The 14,362-nt window shown below is 58.1% G+C and overlaps 1 protein-coding gene across 2 annotated transcripts in view; it reads right to left on the reverse strand.

Moving 5' to 3' along the window:
- Positions 1 to 3,948: 3,948 nt before the first annotated feature.
- RAB40C (RAB40C, member RAS oncogene family) overlaps positions 3,949 to 14,362 on the reverse strand; it is a 24,838-nt gene continuing 14,424 nt past the window's right edge. The window contains exons 2-6 of one of the 2 annotated variants that reach the window (XM_008049331.1): positions 7,879 to 7,939; positions 7,264 to 7,324; positions 5,878 to 5,955; positions 5,323 to 5,488; positions 3,949 to 4,229 (exon numbers count right to left, since the gene is read on the reverse strand). In XM_008049331.1, coding sequence (XP_008047522.1) covers positions 3,949 to 4,229; positions 5,323 to 5,488; positions 5,878 to 5,955; positions 7,264 to 7,324; positions 7,879 to 7,939 — 647 coding nt within the window. Of the gene's footprint in view, positions 4,230 to 5,322; positions 5,546 to 5,877; positions 5,956 to 7,263; positions 7,325 to 7,878; positions 7,940 to 14,362 lie in introns of both variants that reach the window. The other variant, XM_008049330.1, reaches the window with a different exon arrangement.

A 14,362-nucleotide genomic window follows, 5' to 3' on the forward strand; every position in this document is an offset into this window, starting at 1 on the left:
TGATGATGTTGGGGGAACAGGCCATGGGGGGACTTGTGGTGCTGGGCCTCCCAAGCAGGTGCTGCAGGGCCTGGCTGCAAGGCCCCCCGACGGCAGCCCCCTCCCCTCTTGTGTGCCCACCCCCCCAGAGGCTATCTCCACAGGTCCCGGCTGTGAGGGGGCATTGATGGCCTCCGTGGGTCCGCCGGCCTGTAGTATTTACTCAGGTACTCAGGGAAGACCCATGCTGGGTGGAGGGTAGACATGCATGTGAGCGTGGAGGGGGTGGGGAGGACACTCGTCCTCAAAGCAGATGAAGCTAGATGGGGTCCCCTGGAGCCCTCCTGTGGGCCACCCAAGACCCCCACAGAAGAGCCTGGAGAGCCCAGGAGGAAGCAGAGGCCCAGCACTGGGGTTCCCACCGTATCCCGCTGCCCCAGGCCGGCCACATCCAAGCCCCAGGACCCCCTGGCCCTTGGTGCTCACCTGGTCCCTGCTGCACTCTTGCTCACAGGTGCTCTGGGCGTCCACCCACAGGCTGGGGCTGAGCTGGTTGGGGCACATGCCCGGGTGGCTCCCAGGCTCCGGCAGCAGGCCAGCCTCGGAGGTCAGCCAGAGGAGGAGGAGGAGAAGAGGCAGGGGTGGCCTTGGCGCGGGCATGGGGACCTGGCCGGGGGATGGGGGGTGTGGACACCAGCCCTTCCTCGGGCTCACTGCAGGCATCTGCCGGGGCCTGTGGCCGGCCTCCACACCTTCCTGGGCTCCCTCTGGCCCAACGTCCCAGGGGATGCTCCTGGGGGTGCTCCCGTCTCTTCTGCGGTGCTTGGGAGGCTCCAGCTTCGGCCTGGCTCCTCTGTCCCACCGTGTGGGTGGCTTCCAGGCCTGGTCGGTGCGGGGTAGGGTGGGGAGAGGGGAGGGGCCAGGGGCCCTGAGCCACTGGCCACAGGGTCACAGGGGCGGGGAAGGGCTGGCTTTGGCTGGAGAGGGGGAAGGGAGGGGACACTGTAACCTGAGCCCTTCCCCCACATTAACTCTGGGATGAGGGGCTGGCGGGATCAGAGTCTCCTGGTTGACCCTCCCAGCCTTGGAGGGTGGGGGCAGGGCTGCTAGCCTCGGCTTTTGTCCCTGACCCCTCAGGCTCCCCCCAACAGTGACCACAGCCAGGGTGCCCCAGGGAAGGTCCAAGCTGGCAACTGTCACTTGTGAGTCTAGTACAGAGCAGGGCCTCACGTACAACACAGCAGATGGGGGTCTGTTCCCTTCCTGGGAGATCCTGCCAGGGCCACAGTCTGCCGGCAGGTCCTGGGTTGGGTCTAAACCCTGCTGGATGAGGCCTGCGCAGGGCAGATGGACCGTCTGCCGACCGTGGGGATGGGACCTGGCACACAGCAGGACTTTGCATGTCCAGAACCTTCTCCAAGACCGGACTAGCTCACGACCCTGTTTGTCTCAGGCCTGTCCTCAACTGGGCAAGCAGTGAGGAGGTGAAGCCTGGAGCCGTCCCCAGATCAGGACTGGCCCACGTGTGCATGGACAACACAAATACCTGTATCGCACAGGCTGCCCACGCTGTGCATCTGGCTGCACATGGGCTGGTGTCGCTGAGGGGAAGCCGAGTCGAAAGACATCTGACACACTGAGAAGAGCCAAGGGTCCAGACCTCACTCTGGGAACCACAGGCACCAGGTCTTGCCCTGCGCCCAGCGCCTGCAGTGGGTCAAGCATCCAACCTCAAACACCAGGAGGCCCCTCCTCGGGGAAGGGCAGGGGCACCCGGCTCTCAGCCAAGATCAGACTTGGAGGACAAAGGGCTGTCTGGAATCTGCCCTTCCAGGCCCTCTGTGGCTTAGCTTCAGGGCCCCAGAGAGTGGTTTCTTTGCGACAGGATGGAGAATGTCCCCCTGACCCTGTCTGACCTCTGACCCTGGAGGCAGGGTCATTAGAGCCTGGTCTGTCCAAGTGAGTTCCAGAGACAGCCACCAGGCGCCACGGTCCCCACCCTGCAAGGGGCCAGCAGGGGTGGGGGCAGCTGGGCTCCCTGCAGACGGCCCCACAGCCACAGTGGGGAAGAGCGGAGCACAGGGTGCCCCAAGGGGGGCCTTGGGTGCTGCAGCTTAGGGCTGTGGTCCCAAGTGTGGGACCATATCCAGAGCAGTATTCCCTCAAGCGCGGCTCTGAGCTTCAGGGCACCTACACACAGCAGGGCATGGCTCCCCGGGGTCCTCCAAACTGTGGCAAGTTGCAGGGTGTGTCTGCCCAGGTCACCTGCTGTGGGGGCCATGAGTGCCGGCTGGCACGAGAGGGGCTGCCCCACGGGCTCCTGTCCATAAGACATGCAGAATGGCCTAACTGGTCCCAGCCGCTCCTCCCACCCTCAGTACAGGAACCCAGCTGACCACCACAGGCCAGTGAGGTGCAGGAAACTGAGGGGGGTCAGCAAAGACCCTGGTGCACAGCTCCATCACCACCAGACTCATCCCACTAAGTCCCACCCCCAGACACGGCACAAGACTCATTTACACAAAACATGGAGATCATGGTTGAATTACATTTGCTGTACAAAGAAATAAGAACAGTTCAGAAGAGCCCAGGAACGATGTGTGGAGCAGCAGCAAGGGTAGTGTCGGTTCCGGGACCATGAGGTCCTTGGGGTCTGTGTGACTTGCTCATAATTCCAAACAAGGGGCCCCAGGGGCTGTGCCAGGACAGGCAGGACCAGGAGAGAGCGAGATGGGTCTGTGGAGACACCTCCACCCCGCCATCTAGGTGGAGGCTGGGCCTGGGTCCAGGGGGATGTGGCAGAGGCCTTCGCCATCTCCCGAACAGGCCACGGGGCCACAGGTCCACTGGTGCCTGTCACCCCACAGGCTCTTCTCAGGAAATGCAGCACAAAGGGTCTCTGACATGGGTACTGGGCCCAGGAAGGGCCCCTGTGCACTGGCCACGCCTGTGCTGGGGACTGAGGCAGGAGGTAGAGCTGAGCACCAGGGCAGTCACCAGGCCTGGGTGGATGGAAGGGCGGTCGCAGGCACCGACGCCCCCTGTGGAGGCGCTGCTGCAGGCACAGTGCTATGAAAGGACCGCCAATGGCTTTAAAAGCAGAGATGACTGGCCCGGCTGTGTGAGGGGCCGGCGTCCACCTGCTCATGGTATGGCCAAGGCTGTTCCAGGAGGTGTCCTTAGGAAGCAGGTCAGAGTGGCTCTGGAACATGTGACCTCACAAGCAGGGCAACCACAGGGGGCAGCAGCCATGGGGACACTCAAGGTCAGGGAACAGGAGCTACCAGAACGGAGGGGGCGGTTTGGGGCCCACACCACGGGAGACAGGGAGGCTGCGCCCCGTCAAGTATTCGTAGGTCTACAAATGGCTCTGCACCTTTCTGCAGGAGAGATGCCGATTTGAGTTCTGGTCGGAAACGTCCCAAAGGTGCTGAACCACAGCAGGAAGGCTCTCGGCCCTGTGTGGGAAGAGCCTAGAGCCACAAGAGTGGGCTTGGGCGCACCCACTTCTCCCCTCCCCTGAGGCTGCCTGGGCTCTGTTGCACAGGGATGATACCCAGAGAAGGCTGCAGGAGCCTGGGGCTGAGGTCCCTGCCGGGGCTTCAGAAGGAGCACCTGCCTGTGCAGCTCTGACGGAACTCCTCCCCCACACTTCCTCAACATGGCCGTGGGGAGGGCGGGCACTCCCCGTGGCTGCAGCCAGGCTTCCTTGAAGGCCCCACCAAGGTACAAAACAGGTGGAGTGTCCTCTCGAGATGAGAATGTGGAGAGCCTGGGCAGCATGGAAGCCGCAACTTTCCACCAAGACTCCTAAAGCACCAGCCACCACGGCACACTCCGTGCACGCTCCTCCCACACTCAGTGCGAGGAGGCAAGGCTGTGGTCAGAGACCTTCGGCATGGGCCCTGCATCTGGCAGGCGCACCCCCACTCCCAGCCTCCCAGAGTCTGCAGCTGTGCTGCCATGGCACTAGGAGATCTTGCAGTTGCCCCTCGAGCAGTTCTGGGGTGGGCTCTGGGGTGGGCGGATGGACTTGGACCTCTTGAGGCTGCTGCCCTTGGTACTGCTGGCCCCCGCCCCGCTGGCCAGCGAGTAGGAGCGGCCATGCATCATAACGGCGTTCATGCCATTGGCCATGGAGAAGGACTTGAGGTGGCTCTTGATGGTGACAGGCAGCGGGAGCTTGTCGATGAGGTGCACGGGCGTGCAGGATACGATGGCACGGCAGCACAGGTCCTGCAGGCTGAACACTGCAGGGAGGACAGTAGGCAGTGTCAGACGGCGCCAAGGGGCAGGAGGCCCAGGCAGGGTGCCCTGGATAACAGGCGGCCCTCTTGCCACCAGACAGCACGAGAGACGGTTGGCAGGAAGTTCTGACACTCCTAGTGGTGTCCCCAGGGGGCTCCTCAGGGGTGTCCCTCCCCCCACTGCCTGGCACTTGAGCATCTACTGGGCGTCCCACCTCCTGCCTTTTTCCTAGAGTCAGGCACACACTGACAAGGGCCCTGGGGCCTCACTTCGGGAGGCCAGCCTGCCCAGCTCCTTGGCAAAACCAGCAACCCCGGGGCGCGTGCGGGCCATGCGCACTGACTCTTCCTTCTGGGCCACTCTGACAGCCTCTGCCACAACTCTGATTGGATCTTGACACCATGCAGCCTGACCCATGTGCAGAGGCGCCCTTATGGAGGGGAGCTGGACCCCACCATCCATGCATGGCAGGCTCCTTACGGCTCCCTGTGAGCAGGAGGCTCTGGATGCTCCGCTCCCTGGCTTTACCTTGAGGAAGACTGTGAGGCACGAGCCCCCCACCCAGCAGCAAACCCTGTTGGGAGGCACCGCAAGGCCTATGGCACCGTTGCCCCGAGGGTGAGGCCAACACTGGGGTGTGGGTCTCTGCTCAGGAAGCTGGTGCTGATGTGGTACAGACAGGATGCCGCAAAGCTGTACAACAGACCCAGGTGACCAGCAGGAGGACTCTAGCTCCAGACAGCACAAGCAGTGTGTAGCCACCCAGTCCACACCAACATGCCAGGCCTCCCCAGCGCATGTAGGGCTTGGGAACCTCAGCGCGGCAGTATTAGGTGAGGTGGCAGTTGCTGCCCTCCTGACATTGAGCCTGGCTGGTGGCTGGGGTAGCTGCAGTTCCTAGAGGCTCCCCAAGGCCAAAGCTGCTGCCGTTGCTCCATCCTATTGCTGCTTGTCCCACGCCACCTGGCTCCACCCACCAATGTCACTGTGCACGGCCACGGGGTGTACTTGGTGACCCACCCCATCATCCTCTGTGCTCAGGGCAGCCCCTCAGGAACAGGGATGGCAGGGCCCACACCCTCGGGCACCCCGTACCTCGATTGGGCCTCCAGATCTTCTCCATGCCATGCCGCATGAGCACAATGCGCGACAACTCGGTGAAGGACTCCACCACATTGAAGTTGCACAGCGGGCTGACCTCAAAGAAGGTCATGCAGTTCTTCTCTGCATATGCACGTGCCTGCTCTGTTGGGACTTGCCGCTTGAAGGCCAGGTGCAGCCGGTTTCCCACCAGGATCCGGGGGACCCCAGGCGCGTGCTTGGGGGGGGGCACAGAGCTCAGCAGAGGCACATATGTGGGACACCCCCTGCTGTCTGGACTCTGTGGCAGGTGGGGGCTGTGGGAGTTGGGGGGCCAGGCTGGCACCAACTCTTTTGGAGTGAGGCTGGAAGGCAGAGCCCAGGGCTCAGTCCCCGCAGGGCACAGGCCCTTCCAGTGTGGGCCCTGTCAGCTCTCCCCGTCCCAAGCCCCACTCATCGGCTGCTGTGCGGCCACAGTGGTCAGCAAACCCAGACAGGGGCTGAGGCGGTAGTGCAGAGGCCTGGGGCCCTTGGGCTGGGATCCAGGTCCTTCGCCCTGCCTACACCTACCTCATCGATCTCCTTGATCCAGCGGTCAATGCCATCGAAGGACCAGCGGTTGGTGATGTCATACACCAGGAGGATCCCCTACAACACAGACCCAGGAGTCGCCCAGGGGCCTGGATGGAGGGTCTCGGCTCCTAGGCAAGCACTTAGCACCCAGTGGGTTTCTCAAGTTGCCAGACAAAAGCAGGCAGTGACACCCATCACACTGAACTGGTACTGTCCCCCACAACACACCCCCAACAACGTCACCCCCTCCTCACAGGAGTAGCGGGAAGGACCACAGCCTGGTGTTCACAAACATTGCTTCCCTCCCTGCCCTTGATAAGCCAGTTGGTGCAGAGCTGATGTTTTCCAAGCCCATCACAAGCACTACCCTGCAGCCATTTGAGAACCCGTAGGCTCGGAGACCTGGTACAAACAGGTTAGTGATGCATCTGGCCTAGCTGGTGGGTGGGGCCCAGTATAAGCTCCCTTGGCAGGAAAAGGGTCCCGGCAGCCTGGGGACACCAGGCCAGGGCCATAGAGGCCAAGCATCCTCTCAGTCAGGCTGCCAGGGAGTGCCCCCAGGGGTACCCGTGGCAGAGGTGCGATTCTGAGTTTTCCAACCCACACTTTGCAGAGCAGCACGCCAGTCATTCCAGAACAGTTTTTGTAAAGCTTTCCCAGCCAGCAGAGCAGGCTTCACCATGGGGACTTTCCGCCACATCCCTCAGAGACCAATTACTCCAGCTCAGCTCTGGGCTGTTTCCACCTGCCCTAAGTCTCTCGACAGGGACACTCCGGGCTCGCCAGCAGCAGCATGCCCAGGCATGCCACTGCACTTGGCCCCAGGTTACAGTGACACTGCCCACCCACCTCCCCCAAGACAGTTTCTCCCCCGCTTGTGCCCATCTCTCCAGCCCACACAGAATGAGTTATCATCCAGCTCTGGCCATCCCTGGAGGCCAGTCCCCACCCCACTGACTGGTAACTCAGTATCTGGTGTTCGGGGCAGATGCGGGAGCTGTCTTTGGCTCCAGCAAGCCAGATGACTGAGCTGCCTGTCCATAGCACAGGACACTGCAGTGGCCGCACAGACCCAAATGCAGCCTGCTGGCCGTCGCCATGAGAACAGCTACAGCCTCTCCAGGATAGTGGGAGAAGGCACACTGGGGCCCAGGGCACCCTTCTGTGTCACCAAGGCCCCTTGGCACAAGGGCCTCAGGGAGGGAGGCTCCCAAGCCCAGGGGGGCCACAGGAAGATGCGCCCTCCCCAAACAAGGATGCACTGTTAGGGGACCTCTGATGTCCCCAAGCAGGAGTAAAGCGCTTGGGAGTCCAACAGGACAGCAGCCCATGCAGCACGAGCTGGGACCACCCATGATGGAAACAGCAGTGTGCGGGTCTTACCTGAGCACCCCTGGAGTATGACCTGAAGATGGTGCAGAACCTGCCCTGGCCCGACGTGTCCCTGAAACACACAGGGGTCAGGACACTGCGAAGCTCACCTTCTACCTCGCCCTCCCCTAGGCCTCAGCAGAGACGGGTGCCCATAGGCAGTGCTCAGAGGCATCCTCTGCACAGACCACACCAGCCACCGCCGATCTAGCCGGTGGGCAGCACAAGGGCCAGCCTCTGCCTGGTGAATGAGCATTTGCTCGCGTGCCCAGGACCCCAGGAGGCTATCCTGCCAGGTGGGGGGGAACCTGCGCCTGTGGGAATTCACGTCTCAACTTTGAAGTTCTGGGAAAGCTCTTCAACATGAAGCCCAGTAAGAGGCGAGGGAAGGGGCTACGGCCACTGTGGAAATAGGTCTTTACAGGCAAAAGGGAGCTGGGATCTACTAAACAAAATGCCCAGACTTGGTTTTTGCATCATGGAGCAAAATCCATTCCAATTTAAACAGATCAGTCTGAATGGCTATTCCCAGGGATGCATAAACAGGACGCTTTCTGCTTCTAGAAGGGTTTCTGCTGTCCCCATCTGCGTCCCACCCTGTAGTTTAAGCACTGTTGCTGGACTCACCAGAGCTCCAACTTGACGCGCCGGCCGTCCAGCAGGATGGTGGTTGTCTTATAGTCAATCCCTGCAGGTAAGCAGAGGGGGCTGAGGGCAAAGCCACCCCTAGAGAGACAGAGCCCACAGAGACAAGGCTCCAACCAGCCTCCCTAGGCTGAGAGCCACACCAGGGACCATGGAGCAAGGCGTTTGTTGCTTAGCAGGTGAAGGAGGGGGGACTGCCTGCCTTGGGCATTCCTGTGACTCCAGCAAATGACCCGGACCAGCCACTTCCACAAGGGCCATGAGGAGCAAATCGGAATGGGGTCAGAGCACTGGGCCACACGGCCTGTCAGGTCAGCCTGCCCGCCCCCCCCACCCGCAGCCCTGCTGGTTGCAAGGCCCTGGGCAGAGTCCTGCAGAGAGCTTGAGCCAAGGGGAGGGCGTAAAGGCCAGCAAGCCCAGAGGGGAGCAGCTTATCTCCACTCTGACCTACTTCCTGTGAATTCTGAAGCTGAGCTATCAAAGGCTAATGTATTTCCAAGTTCCTGGGCTCTGTAGCCCCCAGGTACTGACAAGTGGAGCGTGCTAGAAGCACTGTGGAGGGTGAAGTAATTTCTTTTTTTTTTTTTTGAGTCAGTCTTACTCTGTCACCCAGGCTGGAGTGCAGTGGCACACACCTGGCCTCTGTAGCCTCGACCTGCTGGGCTCAGTTGATCCTTCCGCCTCAGCCTTCCAAGTAACTGGAACCATAGCCATGCGCCACCACGCCTGGCTGATTTATTTATTTATTGTGGTGACAAGGTCTCACCAAGTTGCCCAGACGGATCTTGAACCAAACCACTCACCTCAGCCTCCCAAAGTGCTAGGATTATAGGCGTGAGCCATTGCACCTGGCCAGGTGAAGTAATTTCTAAATACTGTTTCTCGGGGGAGCTCTCTGGAAAAGCCATGCTGACTATGTCTTTAGCTTTTACTTCTTTACACGTTTATGGGGAAAGGTCAGTCCAAGAGAAATTGGTGGGGGCAGACAGTGCTGGACATTCAATTTATATGTAACATCTTACCCTAGTATATGGGCCTCATGGGAACCTCCCAAAAGCTTCTAACCTTTAGGGCTCAGTTCCTCTCCACATCTTAAAGTCAGTTGGTTTCTTGCCTTTTATAGTATTTGCTCCAAGGGATTTGGAAATGGGCATTTTTTAAAACATAAGTGATGCTCTCCCAGAGAGGGTGTGTCTGTGTGAGTCCAATTGAGTCCATCTGTATCTGTGTGTGTTGGGCTATGTGTGTCTGTGTCTCTCTGTGTCTGTGTCTCTCTACGTGTCTGTATGTGTGTGTCCATTTGAGTCTGTGTCTCTGTGTTTGCCTCTCTGTGTGTGGAATCTACCCTGCCAGCTGACCACACAGCGTCTGTGCCTGTGGCACCCTTCTTAGGCATCACTGCTTCCACCCATACCATCCTTCTGCCTGGCCAACTCCTAACTGCACATCAAAACCTGGTTCTCATGCATCAAAGGACACTGTCAACAGAGTGAAAAATGCAACCCAGAGAATGGAAGTAGATATTTGCAAATTATACACCGCGTTAGGGACTGATACACAGAATCTATTTTTTAAAAAAACTCCTACAACTCAACTACAACAAGAAAAACCCCAAACATCCTGATTTTAAAATGGGTAGCTTTGGCAGGGCTCGGTGGCTCAGCCTGTAATTCCAGCACTTGGAGAGGCTGAGGCGAGTGGATTGCCTGAGCCCACAGGTTCGAGATCAGCCCGGGCAACTTGGCGAGACCTTATCTCTACAATGAATCAAAAATTAGCCAGGAGTGGTAGTGTGCACCTGTAATTCTGGCTACTTGGAAGGCTGAGGCAGAAGGATCACCGGAGCATAGCAGGTTGATGCTGGAGTAGCCGAGAGTACCACTGCACTCCAGCCTGGGCAACAGAGTGAGACTCCAACTCAAAAATAAATAAAATAAAATAAAATGGGCAGCCTCTCTCAGGTCCTTGCTTTGTGCTAAAAAGGGCTGCGGCACATGCAGCCCACCCTCTGCAAGAACTGCCCCAGATGCGTGTCTAAGGGCAAAGCCACTGAGAGGTCTGCCATGAGAACAGTAAAAGGCCATTTCTGAAGCAAGGGTCTTCGACACCTAGCTGCTTCCCAAGCTGCATGTCAGGCTACAAAATGTGGCGGTGCCACCCAAGGCAAGATCGTCTGGAATCCAGCCTGGGCAGCCAGAGGGACCAAGCCCCCACCCCACTCCATCCTGCAGTGCTGCCCCATGCAGGGAGCCGTGTCCGGTAGGACTGAAAAGCAATCATCTGGGAGAAAAACAAAATGGAAGTTATGTTTTTCACAAAGGGCAAAGGACAGACACTTCCCCAAATAAGACACACCAGTGGCCAACGAGGTCACAGAAGGATGTGCCACATGACTAGCCAGCCGGAAAGTGGAAGAAAGCCGCACGGAAAGCCCACACGACACCACCAGGACGTCCAGGCAGGAAGGACGGATACTGACGCACTGCCGAGGGCGCGCAGGCAGCCCTGGTCCGCGGCCCGGGTGATGAGCAATGACGGGCGCACGACAGTGTGAATGCACTGATGTCACCGATGTACACGAGGCTGCAGTGTTCACTTCTGTGCTGTGTGCATTTACACAGTTTTAAAAAGCGAGGGGGGAGTGTCTTCTGCATATTCCCAAGTGAAACAAGACACTCTTCAGTAAGAAGCTGCACTCAGGCCTGCACCCCTCCTCCCCAACTGTCGTCTTGCTTCTTATCATTTGGGTGGAAGCCCCTAGAATTTTCTGTCAAACGGAAGCACAAGGAGAAGTGTCTGGCTCATGCTCGCTCCCTTTGGCCCTGGTGGCTGTAGCTCCCACAAGACAGACCCAAGAGGACGGTGCTGGAAACGGACTTCTGGAGGCTGTGGGTGGGTGTCCCCGTGACGGCTACTGTCAGCCGTATTCAGTCAAGCAGGTAGGCACTGGACATGGAGGCCCCAGCTCCCCAGGACTCCCCAGTCCCGTTCCCCACAAAGAGCTGCCCTGCCACCCAGCCACCCCTAGGTGGCACTGTGACCCAGGCCCGCAGGGAGCAGCCGCTAGGGGCAAGGAAGGGGAGAGAAAGGGACACTGGGAGAAGTCCAGAGACCGAACTGGCCACCAGCAGATCTGGCATTAAGAACACGGTGCGGACACCGCCATTCCCACCCTCGGGAGCACCACCCACAGCTGGGCTTGGGGCAGGCCTTCCCCACCTCGCAGGCTGGGTGACCGAGGCTGCCTCGTGCTCACCCAGCAAGATGCCAGCCCTTGGACCTCAGTCACTGACCTCAGAAGCAAGTCTCTGCTGGCAGAAGCGGAGGAGCCACAGTCACGGTGCCCTGAGCTCCTCCACGCAGCTGGCCCCCACGCCCTGCCCCCGCTGTCCGTGGAGTGCCAGAGCAGGATTTTCAGTGGACGCTGGGAGGAGTGGGTTTGACTACGCCCAAACAGCTTCACCCTCGAAAATGGCAGGCTCACAAACAGCAGCCGTGTTCTCTAAGCATAGTCAGCCGAGTGTCTCAGCCCCAGTAACACATGGCCACCAGCCAGGTGGAGCCCTCCTGGCCCCAGCATGCAGCTCCAGAAGGGAGTGTGGGCTTTCAGAGAAGGGACAGGTGTCAGGACCAAGGGAGGAGGCCACTGGCCTGGAAGGTTTCAAAGAGGGTGATTATCCCAGCTAGGGGCGGCAGGGATTTGACAGGGCGGGAAGGGATGGGAGGCAGAGAGGACCAGACCAGAACCATGAGCTGGAATGGGATGGAGCCACGGTGTGGGGGGGGGAGAGGCAGGGTGCAGAGGCCTGGCAGGGGACCCTGGCCACCCCACCCTGTGTGAGTATCAGCAGGGAGACTATTCACTAGCACTTTCTCAACGCACTGTTTATTTTGTCCTTCTGTCTAAACATCTTTTGCTTCTAAGTGAAATGTTTGGTGAAAAAAGCAAGGGCCCCTGTGAAGGCCAGTTGCCCCCTTCCAGGCCCACTGCCATGCCTGCACCAGGGCCTTGTTAGCACCAAAGGTCCCTGTCAACGACTGCCCGTGGGCACCCACCCCTCCTTCCTCCCCATCTCACCCACCAGCTCAGGCTCTGTTTTCAGTAACTCTCTTGTTCACCTAATCCCAGCATGGGCTGCCTCTTGGCCGACCTGAGTCACACACTCCCTAGACACATACCAGTACCTGCACCATTGGAAAGCACCATTACTTAAGGTTTGCTTGCACATTCGCCCTACAAGCCATCAGTATCTGGGCTCCTGGTTCTGTCTGCCACAGGGTATGCCACCTCCTCATCCTCAACCACGGGAGACCCGGCCCTGGAGAGCTGTTTGAAGGCAGGTGCTGCCCTGATCACGGCCTGAGCCCCCCATGGGACTTGCTTCACTAAACACTTTCGGAGCACTTGCTTAGCCCGACTTGCTCTGAAGGTCTTCATGCTCTGGGCTGGATGCCCCGTGGCCCACCAGTCTGAGGACTCAAGCCATATCCCTCAGTTCACCTCATGCACGGTTCCCCCTTCCTCCCAACCTGCAGTGGCCAGAGCCACCTCTGGATGACCACTCAGTTTTCTAATCTGCCCCCACCCTTTTTTGCTCTATTTTCTGAGACTTCCTCAACCCATTCTAGCCCTTCTATGATTTTTTTCAACTTTCTGCTGACCTAATATTTCTAGAGGCACTCTCTGGCTCTCTGGATATTCCTTTCTGCTGGCATCCTACTCTTCCTTCCTAAACAGCCTCCCGAAACTAACGACAGGATTCTTACAGCTCTTGTGTGGTCCCTCCAGGCCCTCTTCTCTGTTTGTTCTGGTCTTTCCTCACATTTTGGTGACCTTGGCTGTCCACCTGACCCTCAAAGAAAGATCCTAAGAGGCTGCCGGGAAGCTCCATGTGGCTCTCGTGAACTGAGGCTGTCAATGCAGCTGTTGGTGCCATGGGGTGTCTGTGGCCACTTCTCTTGGCCCAATGGCTACTCTGCAATGGGCTGCCATGTGCCAGCACTAGGCAGGGGTACTGGTTCCTCAGCAGGATGGACTCACTAGGGCCACTGCCAGGCCCTGGTTTCACACCATCCTCCACTGTACTCAGTGGTGTCTGATGTCTGTGGCTCAGTTCTCCCAGAGAATAAGCCTCCTGAGTGCCATTCTGGGGATAGCGACAGGTCAGCTGTTCAAGCACCTGCCTTGATTTCAGCCTGTCCTCCTTACACTGAGTTCAGGGGGCTCCGTGCAGCCTCTTACCCAGCTGTGGCAGCATCCCCAGCTTCCCCAACCATCAACCTCTCTCATCTAATGGATTGACATGTTTTTTAAAGCATCTTTACTACTATTTAAGGGGAGTTTTTGAAGGAAGTGGCAATTCACTTAACACAAATATTTTCACATTTCTATTTATTATACATCAAGAGCTGTTTTAGGAGCCAGGTTGCTGCCTGACTGTGCCCAGATCATGAGCTATAGAGTGGCCCTTGAGGGAGTCACACCCCCTCACAGAAACATTAGAAATCTGCAGGGATATTTTTTGGTTGTCCCAAGATCAGGAGACACAGGCAGCAAACCCAGGTATGCAGCCATGTGTGTGACTTCCAAACCACAAGGTATCATCCTGTATCCCACAGGCTCAGACACCGGCCAAGCATTCACAGAGGAGGCATCTGGACGTGGGACCAGGCTGAGACCGGGACTCTGCACGTGTTTGCCCTAACTTCCACTGTGCTGCCCATGAATGCTGATACTGTGTAAATCACAGGTACTGTGTCTTATTTGCTCAGAACTTTCCCACAAATTGTTCACCATTCTGGGAAAAATAATCCTATTACCCATGGCTAACACCAACACCAGACACATTTTACCTGCTGCCTTCTCATTGTCTCATTTAACTGCACCCCAGCTTTGACTTACTTAAATACAAATGACTTTATTACATATGACAGCCCTTTTCTCCTTTATATTTCAGATGTGTACATACACACATATACATTTTGTGTTTGAGTTGTTTTTTTTTTGAGTTGGAGTCTCAGTCCGTCACCCAGACTGGAGTGCAGTGGCACGCTCCCAGCCACTGCAACCTCGACATGCTGGGCTCCGGCGGTCCTTCCGCCTCAGCCTTCCAAGTGTCTGGAACTACAGGTGCATGCTACCGTGCCCGGCTAATTTTTTATTTATTGTAGAGATGAGGTCTCGTCAAGTTGCCCAGGCGGGTCTCAAACCCATGGGCTTAGGCAATCCACTCATCTCGCCCTCCCAAAGTGCTGGGATTACAGACTGAGCCACCAAGCCCAGCCGAGTTTTTTGTTTGTTTTTTTTGTTTTTGAGTTGGAGTCTCACTCTGTCACCCAGTCTGGAGTGCAGTGGCCGCTTCTAGCCACCACAGCCTCGACCTGCTGGGCTCCGGCGATCCTTCCGCCTCAGCCTTCCAAGTAGCCGGAATTACAGGTATGCGCTACCACGCCTGGCTGATTTTTT

The sequence above is a fragment of the Carlito syrichta genome, unplaced genomic scaffold, assembly GCF_000164805.1.
Source record: "Carlito syrichta isolate Samal-C Ts95f unplaced genomic scaffold, Tarsius_syrichta-2.0.1 Scaffold132180, whole genome shotgun sequence".
Classification (NCBI taxonomy): Eukaryota; Metazoa; Chordata; class Mammalia; order Primates; family Tarsiidae; genus Carlito; species Carlito syrichta.